General features: G+C 41.6%; 1 protein-coding gene across 11 annotated transcripts in view; it reads left to right on the top strand.

The window, feature by feature from the left end:
• Positions 1-8807: 8807 nt before the first annotated feature.
• RRP41L (3'-5'-exoribonuclease family protein) overlaps positions 8808-12823 on the top strand; it is a 49141-nt gene continuing 45125 nt past the window's right edge. For 4 of the 11 annotated variants that reach the window (XR_015268277.1, XR_015268272.1, XR_015268275.1 and 1 more), the window contains exons 1-2: positions 8808-9062; positions 9200-9278. Coding sequence is in view for 5 of the 11 variants with exons in the window: in XM_086814554.1 (XP_086670680.1) it covers positions 8927-9062; positions 9200-9278 (215 nt within the window). In the remaining 6 variants the exon portion in view is untranslated. The remainder of the gene's footprint in view (positions 9063-9199; positions 9279-12823) is intronic. The other 7 variants (XM_086814554.1, XM_086814556.1, XR_015268273.1 and 4 more) reach the window with 5 other exon arrangements.

Consider the following 12823-nt stretch of genomic DNA (forward strand, 5'->3'; position numbering starts at 1 on the left):
ACCTTCAAGTGGGTACCTAAAGCTTCACCACCAACTTTAACTTGTCAATACACTGTCAAAAAAAACCAAAAGGCACCATAGCAAACAAAAAGCCAAAGCACAGGTTATCTCTCAATGGATCCTGATCCGTCATCTTTAAGATTAAGGCTCCTACAAGGGTAACACATGGATTTGGGGCCAAAGAGGACGCAGATGTCTAGAGCCTCATCATCCACACAGACACATCCATCGGCCAATTAAAAATCTCTACTAACCCTAATACTAGAGCAAACAAGGGAAAACAAAATAATGAACATTCATTGCCAAGATCTCATAAGATTTGGATTCGGAAAGCTGTTTAAAAGATGGCTTGCCCCTTAAGAAAAGAAGACTCCAACAAAGCCTCCAGTTTCCACGAGGTCTCAAATGCTTGACCAGACTCCATTTTCAAAAGTACTTTAAGAGAGCTCAATACTTGAGGAAAGGCCTGCTACTCAACAAGATCCTGCATCAACATCAACACCTCTCTAGGAACGTGCAAGTCCTATCCGTGCGCTTATGAAATCCTCTTACCACCTTTAATCCTGGATTACTCAATAGCATCAACAACCAAGTGCACCCCAAATTAAGAATCCCAAGTGAATAAAAGCTAGAGAGGATCGCTATAGAAAGCTTACATAAGCCTGCGTGAAGTCGAGGGATGACCAGCGCAGGCAGGGAAAGGGGGCGTTTCCATAAAGCCTAAATCTTTAACCCCTAGAACATCTCCACTCCTTGACAATTGTTCAAGTTCACATGCGAAGGGAATTGTACATCTATACATATTTATAGGAAATATACACACAAACTAACCCCCACAGCCAATAAAAAGAGAGAGATAAGAGAGGAACACAATAACAATAGAACAAGAGAATGAGTAATCTCAATGTATTGACTTTTTCTATAAGACTAACTGTTGATGTTTCAAGTATCAAGCGATGGATTTCACTTGGCGTGACACAAATGCACCTATCTTGGACCCATATTATCAAGAATGGTATTATCAGGGAGTGACTAGGATACCACCTTTCTGGACCCACTCTCATTACTTTTATATGCATCTTTAGGGGAGACTTGTTGTGTGAACATGCATTTGTTGAATTATGTTTATTGCAATTTCATCCCATTGCTCTATGCCATGCATGTGAGCGACATATGATGTTTACATCGTCCCATATTTGCTGGCACTATAGAATCTATTTTTGATGCTATGGGATAACATTACTCCAATCCATAGGAGTAACGCTGCAAAGGCATGATGACCTGAGCATTCTTTTCGCAGCAGTCAATGGACCTGATCAAGTACGAACACCTCTTGAAGAAGTAGATAAGCGATGGAGGGAATAGCATTATCGTACACTAAACCTATCACTTCATGAGATACTTTTACTCACACCATGTTCATTTTGGGTAGCAGTAAGGAAGTTTATTGTGACTTTTCAGGCTATGAGATGCTTGACCACCTTACCTATAGTGTCTATGCCATTTTATAGCCAAAAATCATTGAAACCATTACCTACTTATCCAACATCAGGTTATATCTTAGAAGGTCCAAGTGAGGAGGCATATCCACATAGTGATGTCAAATTAGAGCTTTCTTATGAAGTATGATTATCTGATGATGAGCTTGCTAGATAAAGTTGTTTTATAAGTTATCAAGTTACGGTCTAAAGGCTTCCATCACGGTGCACCAAATCCATTTTTAGTAACCTTGATATGGATCGTAATTTTTGACTTGCTTAGGTGTATCCTAAACTAACTTAACCTTTTAAATCGTTCTTCACTTCACCTTCGTGCATTCATGCATTAACTAAATGAATTTATGACTGGACTAAAATCTCTTATGCTTGTCGCTTAGCGGAGCCCCAAGGCCAATTTATTTCTTAGATTTAGTAATAAACATATATGTACTTGACTGACCTTCAAAATGTGGCAATGGAGTATGCCATGTACTCCCACTCATCTTTTAGTGAAGTCTTCAGGTATATTCTAATCTCTAAGTCATTTGTATTGAAAAGACTCCTATATATTTTATTTAAAAAAAACAACAAAACAAAACAAAAAAGTGACCAAGATGATAACCAACGCCATGTAGGATCTTGGTAGGACTCTTGGTTCCTCATAGTAGTATCTTGAGACCGATTATTCCTCATGGGGTAGGACCTTGTGTAAAAAATACGCTAATAAAGTAGAGGCTATACGAGTGTCATAATCAAGAGATTCCTAGTAGTCCTTCCTTTTACCTTTGATACTCTTGGCAGACGTCTATGGGCTAAGGTTGGTGCCTAATCCATATATATTTATAAATTGTCTATATATATATATATATAACCCACTTAAATAAAATCTAATCATCTTTCATCTTACCAACAACATGCTTAGCATATGCCTTCTAACTTCATATAAGTTTGAGTACCTTGAGACTAAACCGTATAACTGTAGGCATGTGACTAAGATTAGTTTAAGTGTGGATAGACTTATTACCAACCTTTAAGTTAAATTGGCTTTAACTTTCCTCTTTATGACATGTGATTAACATTAAACCAGTCATAACCAAAAAGGAAACAATCTCCATGTAGACACATCCTTTTCTTTTGATTCCTTGTTTAACATTATCCTTTTCAACGAGACATTTTTACTTGTTGACTTGTGTTTTATGCAGGTACGGCAATATGCCTTCCTGTATGTGACATCGACTCATCTTCGTCAACATCTTTCGAGGACAGAATCTGTATTAGGAAGGGGGGGCATGTTAAGCACTACTACCAAAGACTTCTATGCAACTGATGTTGGTCATCCTACAATTTTCAACCAATTTGGTCAATGTCATCTCAGAAATGCCAGTTTTCACTTAAAAAATATTGTAATGTATTATTTTGCGTATGCGATTGTCGCTTGTCTAAAGGAGTGCCATGGGATCTTAGGTTGAGAGTGCTAGCTTTAGAATAGGTGGTTACACTAGTTAGGGTGGCTAAATGAGCTCAAGGACCATACTTTTAACTTTGTCCGCCTAAGAGTGTGAACCCTAGAGGTCATCTTAGAATGAGCTCAAGGACCATACTTTTAACTTTGTCTGCCTAAGAGTGTGAACCCTAGAGGTCACATACAAAACCTAAAATGTAACTCTCACCACTCAATTTCTTATGCATTATCTAGTGTGCTCTTCTCTACTCTCTTGCATCCTTGCCTCTTATGTTTGAGCTCTTATGTGCCTGCATATTATTGTGTGAGTGAGAGGATCGAGCTATGAGGAGTGTGTGGAGGAGAGAACAATAGATTGAGCTCCCAAGTGCTCTTCACAACCGACCTTCCTGTGAGAATCTTAAATGCAAGCAATTTGAGGTCAGTGGCACACCACAACCCCATTTATGTGAGCTAGCTACTATAGCATAATAGTTGTTGATTTGAGCTTGTGTGTGCTCTCAACAGTGGAGGATCAAAGTCCCCATGACATTGTGAGTGTAGCCTACACCTTGTGGCACAAGGAGCCTCCACCATGCTCTCCAACTACCCTTTCCCCAGTTCCCCTTCCTTAGCCTCCCTCATTTAATTCTTAATTTTTCTTCCTTAGTCTTTCTGCTATAGACAAAGTGCATGTTTTCTTTCCCTTATTAAAGGCATGATTTAAATTTGATAAGATTTATTTTTTGGAAACTTAACAATCTAAAATTGATAGTGAGAGGTTTAGTAGATTCTTCTCTACTACAAAATACACCAAATACACCAAGTCTTAATAGTCAACATGAAACACAAAGTGATTATTGAGAAGGTAATGCTGGAGATCATTTAATGAGTAGATCTTACCCAAAGCCCCCCTCTCTCTAGCTGATTCTTATATGCAATAGACAACATCTGGATTGCATAGTAAATTGGGAACTACCAACCTTCTTTTTGTCTCCTACATAAGTGCACTCCCAATAGCAACATTCAACGCATCAACAAATACATGAAATAGCCTTTTCTAATTCGGAGGTTGTACAATTAGGGATGTTGCTAACATCAGCTTGAGATACCAAAATGACAGCTCATTATTATCATTCCACACATACTGGGCATAGAGGACATGCCACATGTGCCAAGTATATAAGAAATCTTGTGTGCCACTTCATTTGCCCAAGAACTCTACCCAGTTCGTTTTGATATTGCGTAGAGCTTGCAGTCACAACAATCACCTTTTGGGGATCCACTACTAATCCTTCTTCTGAAATAATGGCAACACCCCAACATTTCTTATTTGCAAAGGAACATTTTTGCAGGATTTAGGCTTTGAGCCTAATTTCTTAGCACTTTTCTAGACACATTATAAAATGTTGAAGATGCTCTTAGCGCTTCCCAACAAACACACTAAACTCATCTACAAATACCCTCATGAAGGTTGTGAGATAATCGTACAAAATCTCATGACCCATTCTTTGAAAATTGGCTTGGGCATTCTTTAATCCAAATGTCATGACATTAGAGGTAAATATCCCCCATTATGCGACAAAAGGCATTTTCTCTTTGTCTTCTGAAGCCATCTAGACTTGATTGTAACCACTGAAGAAGCTATTCAAAAATGAATAATCTCATGTCCTCTAACTAAATTCAAAAGGGAATTTGTAAAGGGTAATGGGAAGTGATCTGTAGTGTTGGTGGTGGGGCTGAATTTAACTTCATGTAATCCACACAAACTCTTAACTTCCCATTTTTCTTGTGGACAATTACCATTGGTGACACCCAACTAGCAATCACTATCAATGACACCCAAATGGCAATTACTATATCGATGGCACCTAACTGGCTTTGTCAAACTAGGTAAATAAAACCCACTTTTATTAGCTTGTCAATCTCCTCTTCAACTTGCTTGGCATAATTTGAAATCATTTAATACCTATGATGTTGGAGTAGAAGTGCATCTTCCTAGAGGTTTATTTTATTCCGATACCTCTGAGGTCGGACGAGAACTACATCTTCTTGGATACCTCTACTCTATTGAACCAAAATTGCATCTTCCTGGAGGTTCATTGATATCTCTGCTTAGACCTAGAGCTGCATCTTCCTAGAGGTTTATTTTATTCCTTTGTCATACTTGGATTCATTCGATACATTACCAGAACTGCATCTTCTAGGAGGTTTATTTTATTCCTTTGTCATACTTGGATTCATTCGATAAATTAGCTATCAAACCAAAACTGCATCTTCTAGGAGGTTTATTTTATGCCCCTCATATCTGCATAACTCTAAGCAAATACCTCCTTGTATTTAAACAATAATTCTTACAAATTTTGCCTCCATTCTTCTCTGAGTTTGGCACTTACCCAAACCATTCAAGGATTTTGCTCCCAAGTTCATCTTCTTGAACCTGACCACTTTTCTACATCTCCTTCTTCTTCTACATCAATCTCTACTTGAACCTCAACTTCTCTAGGTTCTTCAAGTGTCTTCTTGACTATGTCCTCTGATTTTTCCAGTGCTGGATCTACCATTGGTGCTACCATGAGTGGTTGTACTATTGACATGATAGCTCATATTGAGAACTAACTAGATAACATCCAGACAACAAGGAACCAAATATGGGTTCTTCTTTAAGATTTTTTCTTCTTCAATATTCTCCACTCCTTCCTAGTTGATTAAGAGCTTTTACATAAAGAGGTGAGACATACGGATGTATTTTGACCATTGGCACTTTGACCTTCTTATTGCCTCGGCGGATGGTAATCCGATTGGGAACACCCTTGAAAGTTCCCCCCCATGGCCCTTCCTTCTGGGAAATGCACTTCACAATTTCCCAAAGTCCACTCCCTCTTGGAGTTTGTAGAGAGGAAAATGGCTTGCTTTTTAGTGTAGTCTAGTAGAAAAGTAATAAAAAAGTATAGTCCAGTAGGAAAATGGCTTGTTTTTCAGTGTAGTTTGATAGGAAAGCAGAAAAAAGCTCGTTTACAAAGAGGAAAATGGTTCGATTTTTAGTGTAGTTTGGTAGGAAAGCAATATAAAAGCAAACAGAGATTATCATATAACAATCCATGCTTAAGAATGGGAAGACTAGTCTATCTCCCATGCTTAAGAATGCTTAAAAAATCAAACAGAGATTATCATATAACAATCCATGCTTAAGAACAGGAAGACTAGTCTATCTCCCATGCTTAAGAATGCTTAAAAAATCAAACAAAGATTATCATATAACAATCCATGCTTAAGAATGGGAAGACCATATAACAACCCATGCTTAAGAATGGGAAGACCAGCCTATTTCCCAACTATGGTGAATCTTTCCATGTTGTGGCTAGGGTCGGCGGCCCAACAACATCGGATATGGTCTAGAGTTTTCTTTCATCCGTAGACACTGAAAATTTACAACCACCTACACTGAGCTCCTGTCCATAGATAATTCTCACATATAAAAGACTCTTTGCCAATCTCCCATGTTGATTGTATAATCGCCAATGTTAAAAGATATAGCTTTACGTTTGCAATTTGCTTTCTTTGCCAATCTCCCATTTTGATTTCAAGTACATAATCGCCAATGTCAAAAGATATAGCTTTACGTTTGCAGTTTGTTTTCTTAACATATTGCTCGAGTATGTGCAATAAAATGGTAGAGTTATTGTGAGGCTGAGAATGATCCATAACGTATACTTGTTTGTGTTCCCATTTGAATCCGTCTATAAAGATAGGCTTGCCTCCATCATTATAATAGGGGATGGAGAAACACATGACTACCTTGAGGGTCTCAAACTGAGAGAGAGAGAGAGAGAGAGAGAGAGAGAGAGAGAGAGAGAGAGAGAGAGAGAGAGAGAGATATGCAAAGTTTTGCATCAGATACAACAGCCAATTCGGTTTATGCTATGGAAAGAGCAGGAAATAAGCCAGCGCAGACGTGGACTTTTTGGGAACATGTTACTACTCCGAAGAGGAGTGGAGGCGCAACCCTATTAGATGTTAGATTACATATGGTTGCTAGGAGATGGCCTTTATTGCAAGATACGTGTGTACCTCAAGAGCCATGGGTGCTAATAGCTAAGGCCCTCATAGAGGAGGTCACACTTGTGCATGGTAATACCAGGATTGATGGTACATGGTGGGATGTAGTGAATGGTTCTAACAGGTTCGAGTGGTGGCTTCACCTCTCCTTTCTCATTTGATGATCTCATGGAAGGAGGTGTTGGCACACACTAAATGGAAGCCTTCAGATCAGCGGTTGCAGTTGAATTCTATGGCAGGTGAGGTGTTGGCTACTTTAGGCCTTCTGGCGTGGCCTGATAAACTTGTTGAGTGGCCAAAACTCAATAGAATGGCTTGATTAGGACTAGTGAGAATTCTGGATGGTTTGTTGCCACGTAGAGGCCGCTTATTGTCTTTTTGGAAAATCCATCAATATTTTTGGGTTCCACGTGGATATGTACAGTTATTGGAGAAGTTATTGGAGAAGGTGAGGGAAGCACTTACACCGTTTGGTGATATTCCTTAGTTGGAGGATTAGTAACCTTGGTTAGATTGGGCATTTAGAAAGCCTCAAGACATTGTCTAGCGTACAACAAATCAAGTGTACCATATGATGGTAGAAGAGAAGCGTTGGATCACTGAGAAAGCTAATAGGGTATGGAACATTAGGAAGAGTAGGGCCTAGTGGAAGGAAGAAATCTTACAGGGTTGGTGGTCTAAGATTCCCTATCAAGGAAAGGTGTTCCTATGGCGCATGCTAGTTGAGGGCTTGTCATTGGGAGACCATTTGCTAAAGCGGTGGATTGCTTCTGGTAATTGTGTGTTTTGTACTACATGCTTGGAAACATGCTTGCATCTTTTCATCTCATGTCCGATGGCAAAGAAGGTATGGGATTTCCTTTCTCGCATATGGACTCCGTTGACAGATAGGCCCGTAAAGGTTAAAGACTGGATTTTTGGCAAGATTCCGAATGGGCCAGATAACCCAGAACATTCGGTTTTCTTTCATTTTTTCAGGTGGACAGGTTTGTGGCATATCTGGTAAACTACGAATGCCTTCATATTTGATGCAAAAGTTGGTATTACAGCTCACATAGGTCGTATAAAAGGGCTACTATTGTGGCAAGTCCCTTCCTTGTGGGGTGGTCAGCTCATTTGGTGGCGGCTAATATTGGATGAGGGTACTCTGAGCTACACTTGTGGTTCGGAGTAATTAGTGAGGGAAAGCTAGTACATCACATGGTGGCCATGTTGCCATTTGTAAAGCAATTTTGGTAATATATCTTCTATTACGAGAGAGAGAGAGAGAGAGGAGAGAGAGAGAGAGAGAGAGAGAGAGAGAGAGAGAGAGAGAGAGACGCCTCGTGAAGTAGTTTGAAGATCGCTCGATTGCTCGACCAATCCAAAGAGCACGAGAGAGAAAGCAAAGAGAGGTAAAAGTATGGAGAAAAGATATTTGTCAGGTATAACTATATTAGGAAGATAATGGTGGATTATTGCCAAAAAGAATCTTTATCTTCAAGCCTTATTGGAGAAACGTTTAAAAGAAAGTGAGGGAGGGTATTGAAATTCCATGCCATTATCATCGTGATAGCTCAGTTGTTAAGGTGTTTTGTTGATATGCCCGAGGTTATGGGTTCAAACCCTGCCAATTACCTGAAATAATGCTATCTTGTAATGTTGTCTGCGAGGTGTGGTGCTTGTAAAAGGGCATGCAAGGCCCTAAGAGGAGTCCTCTCATCAACTAGGAATTAGTTGCATAAAAAAGAAATTGTATGCCAGTGTGCAAGCAAGTAGATTTGATCGATCGAACCCGGTGCCTCCCTTTTGGGGGCAAGGGCTTACAGACACGTGAAACATAGCTATAGCTTCTATTTTTTTGTTATTTTTTGCTGTCTGAATCCGTCCTTGACGTTTGAAAAATGGACTTGCCTCCTAACTAAGAGGGAGGGAGAGAGGGAGCGACGGAGGGAGGAGAGAGAGAGATATGGCTACCTCGAGGGTCTCAAGCTACTCCTTAGAATCACAGCGAGTCTCTCTTAACAGAAGGTCCTCCACGCCACTCATCTCCCCCCATGGCATCCGAGAAGACGGCCGTCATCTACACGAGTGCAGGGCTGCCTGTAAGTACTCAACACACACACACACACACACACACACACACACACACACACACACACACTCTTCCACATGATTTTTCATCTTCAATACCCTCAGCGTCCCATGCCTGCTTATCCATTTTGGGTTGTTATTTTTGCAGTCTTGCAGACGGGTGCAGTGAATGCTGCAGCAGGCTCAGCCTATGCCGAATTCGGCCAGACAAAAGTCATCGTCTCAGTGTAAGTGCCCTTCTTTCTCCTGCATTAGCATAGGCCTGGAGTTTTCTATCGGCACGTTCTTTTACATCCGTAACTCTTGAAAGCTCGAGACCCTACAATTAATGGCTGGATGCTTAGTTTGAGAAATAAATTTCAGCTCAAGTATGTCATTTAGAAAATCCCTAACTTTACTCTGCATATTTACCCAAAAAAAGCCCTTTGTTTAGCCAGCCGGCTCAGACCGAGTGGTATCACCCTGGCTTGCCAATGCACAGCTACAGCCAAATATCCCTTGGTTGTAATGGTTTGGATGTTCTTTCATCGGTTGCAATCATCAATCAGCACACGTAGTGCTGAGTGTAGTCTAATGCAAGAAAAAAACCCTAATATTTAGGCCAAATGCTAGCCTCAAGGCAAGATCCCTAAGTCAGGCAATCTGGCAGCCCATCTGGACAGGTTGGACAAGTTGGACAGGTCGGGTAGCAGGTCGACCAGGATGACCAGTCGGAGGAGGCAGATTCAGCCCTATAAATAGGCCCTTCCTCCTCCTATTTGAATCATCTAATCTCAGATCCAGATCAGGTCAAGCAGAGCAACAGCATCACTAAAGTTAGTTTAGCACTCCATTTCAGCAGATGAGCAAAGGAATCAGCGTTTTGTTGTAGTCTTGCAATACAGGATCTCTGCTCAGGAGGCAGTCAGCACAGACAAGCAAGTTCCTGCCTTCTGTTTATCCTGGATACACGTTAAAATTCAGCTAAGCAAGGAAGGAGATGTGGTCAAGTCAAGGAATAAGATACACGCTACTCATTTCAACTTCATAATAAAGCGGATACTCTGCAAGGTGGGGGCCCTTCAGTGAGTTATTGGGACCGAATCAGATGTTAGGGTGTTTTCTTCTCTCTCTCTCTCTCTCTCTCTCTCTCTCTCTCTCTTTTTCAGTTATTTTTTTTTCAGTTTTATGCCTCTTTGGCATTGATACCCAGAGTGGAATGTAAATGGATGTACTTGATCTGTCCCATAGGTCGGATTCGGCCTCCCGTGGACGTTAATATAACTTTCTTTCTTTCTTTCTTTCTTTCTTTCTCTCTAGTCAATGCAACAAAGCCATTCATGGCACTTTTTGTTAATTACATATCTGAGTAGAGCAAGGCCATGTTGCATGCAACATTGGTTATGCTGTCTTGAGGCAGTTTAGAGAGCAAAGGTCTTCTTGAGGAAGTTTGGAGCAAAGGTATTCTTGGGACAGTTTAGAGCTAAGGTTTTTCTTGAGGTTGTTGTGCAAAGTCTAGTGCAGTATCAAGAAGGGAGTTTTACAAGAGGAAGGTATGGCAGTAACACCAGTGGGGGCCAATTACAGCTTTCAGGATAGATCCCAAGATGTTGCAGATGATACAAATAAAGCAAATGATGCAGCTGATGAAGCTCTTCCCAAGTGGGGACGAGTTACAGATCCCAGGATAGATCCAAGGTGTTGTAAATAATACATACGAAGTGAAATGAAATGATTCAGCTGATGCAGTTTTTCCCCCGTCCCCATGCAATAGTTTGGCTTGAAGAGGAGTTTTTTTGTCTAGGAGTACTTGACCTAGTTGATGGTTTACTTAGAAGCAGTGCAGTATCGTCACAAATTAAGCAGGAGGGGATGTCATGTGCAACCACTGTACTTTGGTGGCACGGTGACACAATAGTATCAGAAGGTGCAAGTTTTGGGTTAATGTTGTGAACTATATAATTTGTGAACCCTAGTCTAGTGACAAGTTGCTAGTTGCCAACAAGGTAGGCCAAGGTAAGTTCAGGAAGTTGAGCATGCGCAAAGCCTGCACGGTTTTGTAACCCACTTGAAGTTGATGTTTGTATAGATGTCCATGCAGCTTACTATGCCAATTGCCAGGCACTAGAGTCTAGACGTGCAAATCGTCAACCTAGAGGCAGGATGCCTAAGTCAGACAGATGGGCAGCCCATCTGAACAGGTTTGGACAAGACTAGACAGGTTTGGACAGGTCAAGCAGCAGCAGGTCAGGTTGTAGGTCATATAGCAAAGCAACTAAATGGACTAGGAGAAGAGGGCAGATTTGGTCAGCCCTTCCTCCTCCCATTCCATTGTCCAATCATTTGATCATGAGAGCATCAATCTGGCGTGGCATCAATCCAAGACAATTCAGCACTCCACTTCAGCTAATGAGCAAAGGCATTAGCATTCTGCTGCAGAACCACAAAATATGGGATCGCCGTCGGATCCCAGCTCAAGGGAATGTCCATTCTAGACTCCGTTTGGTACTAATGGACAAGGGAGGATGTTTTTCCACACCTAGCTCTAGATCTCTCCCCATTTTCTCTTTCTTAGTTTCGACCTTTTAGGAAGTTCTCACTATCATTTAGCCTAGCCCTATACTAACAAGTTTGATCTCAATCTACTATATTTAGGTTTTGACCATTACAGGAGTTTGAGAATGTTTTTGTCTTTTGTTCAGTCTCGATACCCACACCAAAACCCCTCCAAGGAAGGTGTCACCAATGGTTATGTACCTAATACTAATCCTCCAGATTAGAGCCTAATGTGGCAAGATTAGGGGAGCCTTGAGATTAGGGAAAGTAGGTTGATATAGGTGGCAACTTGCAAGTGTTCATTATTAATAAATACATGGAGACTGGCTATTTATGATTGGATGGGTATTTATAGCAGAGCAGTAGTTACTATATAAGTGACTTATGGATTATTATCATTATGGCTTGATAGCTTGGCTGTACTTGGATCAAGAGTTGTCACACTATCCTGCGCACATGGTGGATCGGAGAGAGTCTTGCCGAGGGCTTGTACGGCAGCATTGGTGGTATGGGATGCCATGATTGTGACCGTCGTGAATCTGTGGGACATGGCGGATTACGAAGTCTTCTCGGGGGCTTGTATGGGTAGGCACTGGTGGTATGTGATGCCAGGGCTGACTGACATGTGGATCTTCGCCCCATGGCTTAGGAGATATATGCAGATGTGGACCGTGGTTGAGTGGTGACCTTGCATGCACCCTTCTATGTTGTTTATGCTCCTTCTGTTTCGTGTGTGTTTAAGATGATCCGAAGGGAGTTTGTCATAGTTGGCATCAGAGCTAACCTAATCTCTGAGGTGGGAAAGCAAGGTTTGCGTGTCTCTCTCTTTTTTTGCTCCGTCTCTCTTCCCCCCCCCCCCCCCGCCCTTGCCGCCTGTATTTGAAATCCCCTCCCCTCTTTTTCTTTTTTCCCCTCTTTTGTTTTCTCCCCCTCCTCCGCCGTTTGTGCAGCTCGGTGCCTGCAGGGTTTTCCGTTTACGCTTCGCCTTCGACAAAGCTTCAGACATTGATGGAGGCTCCTCCCGCCCCACCTCAGAGGGACTCTTCCGCAGCCCCCTCGCTCGCCCCTGAGGATACCCCCATCAGGCTTTCTCTTTCTCCGGAAGAGAAAGCGAGCCTCGCCGCAGAGGTGGAACGCCTCCAGGCACATTCCACCATCTGTCGTATAGTCGGCACTCGCCCCAGCAGAGGGGAGATCCGGGATCTTCTCCAGGCTCGCCTTCTCGCAGATGTGGGCA

This window comes from Cibotium barometz, chromosome 20 (assembly GCF_041138505.1).
Source record: "Cibotium barometz isolate CiBa-2024 chromosome 20, ASM4113850v1, whole genome shotgun sequence".
Classification (NCBI taxonomy): domain Eukaryota; kingdom Viridiplantae; phylum Streptophyta; class Polypodiopsida; order Cyatheales; family Cibotiaceae; genus Cibotium; species Cibotium barometz.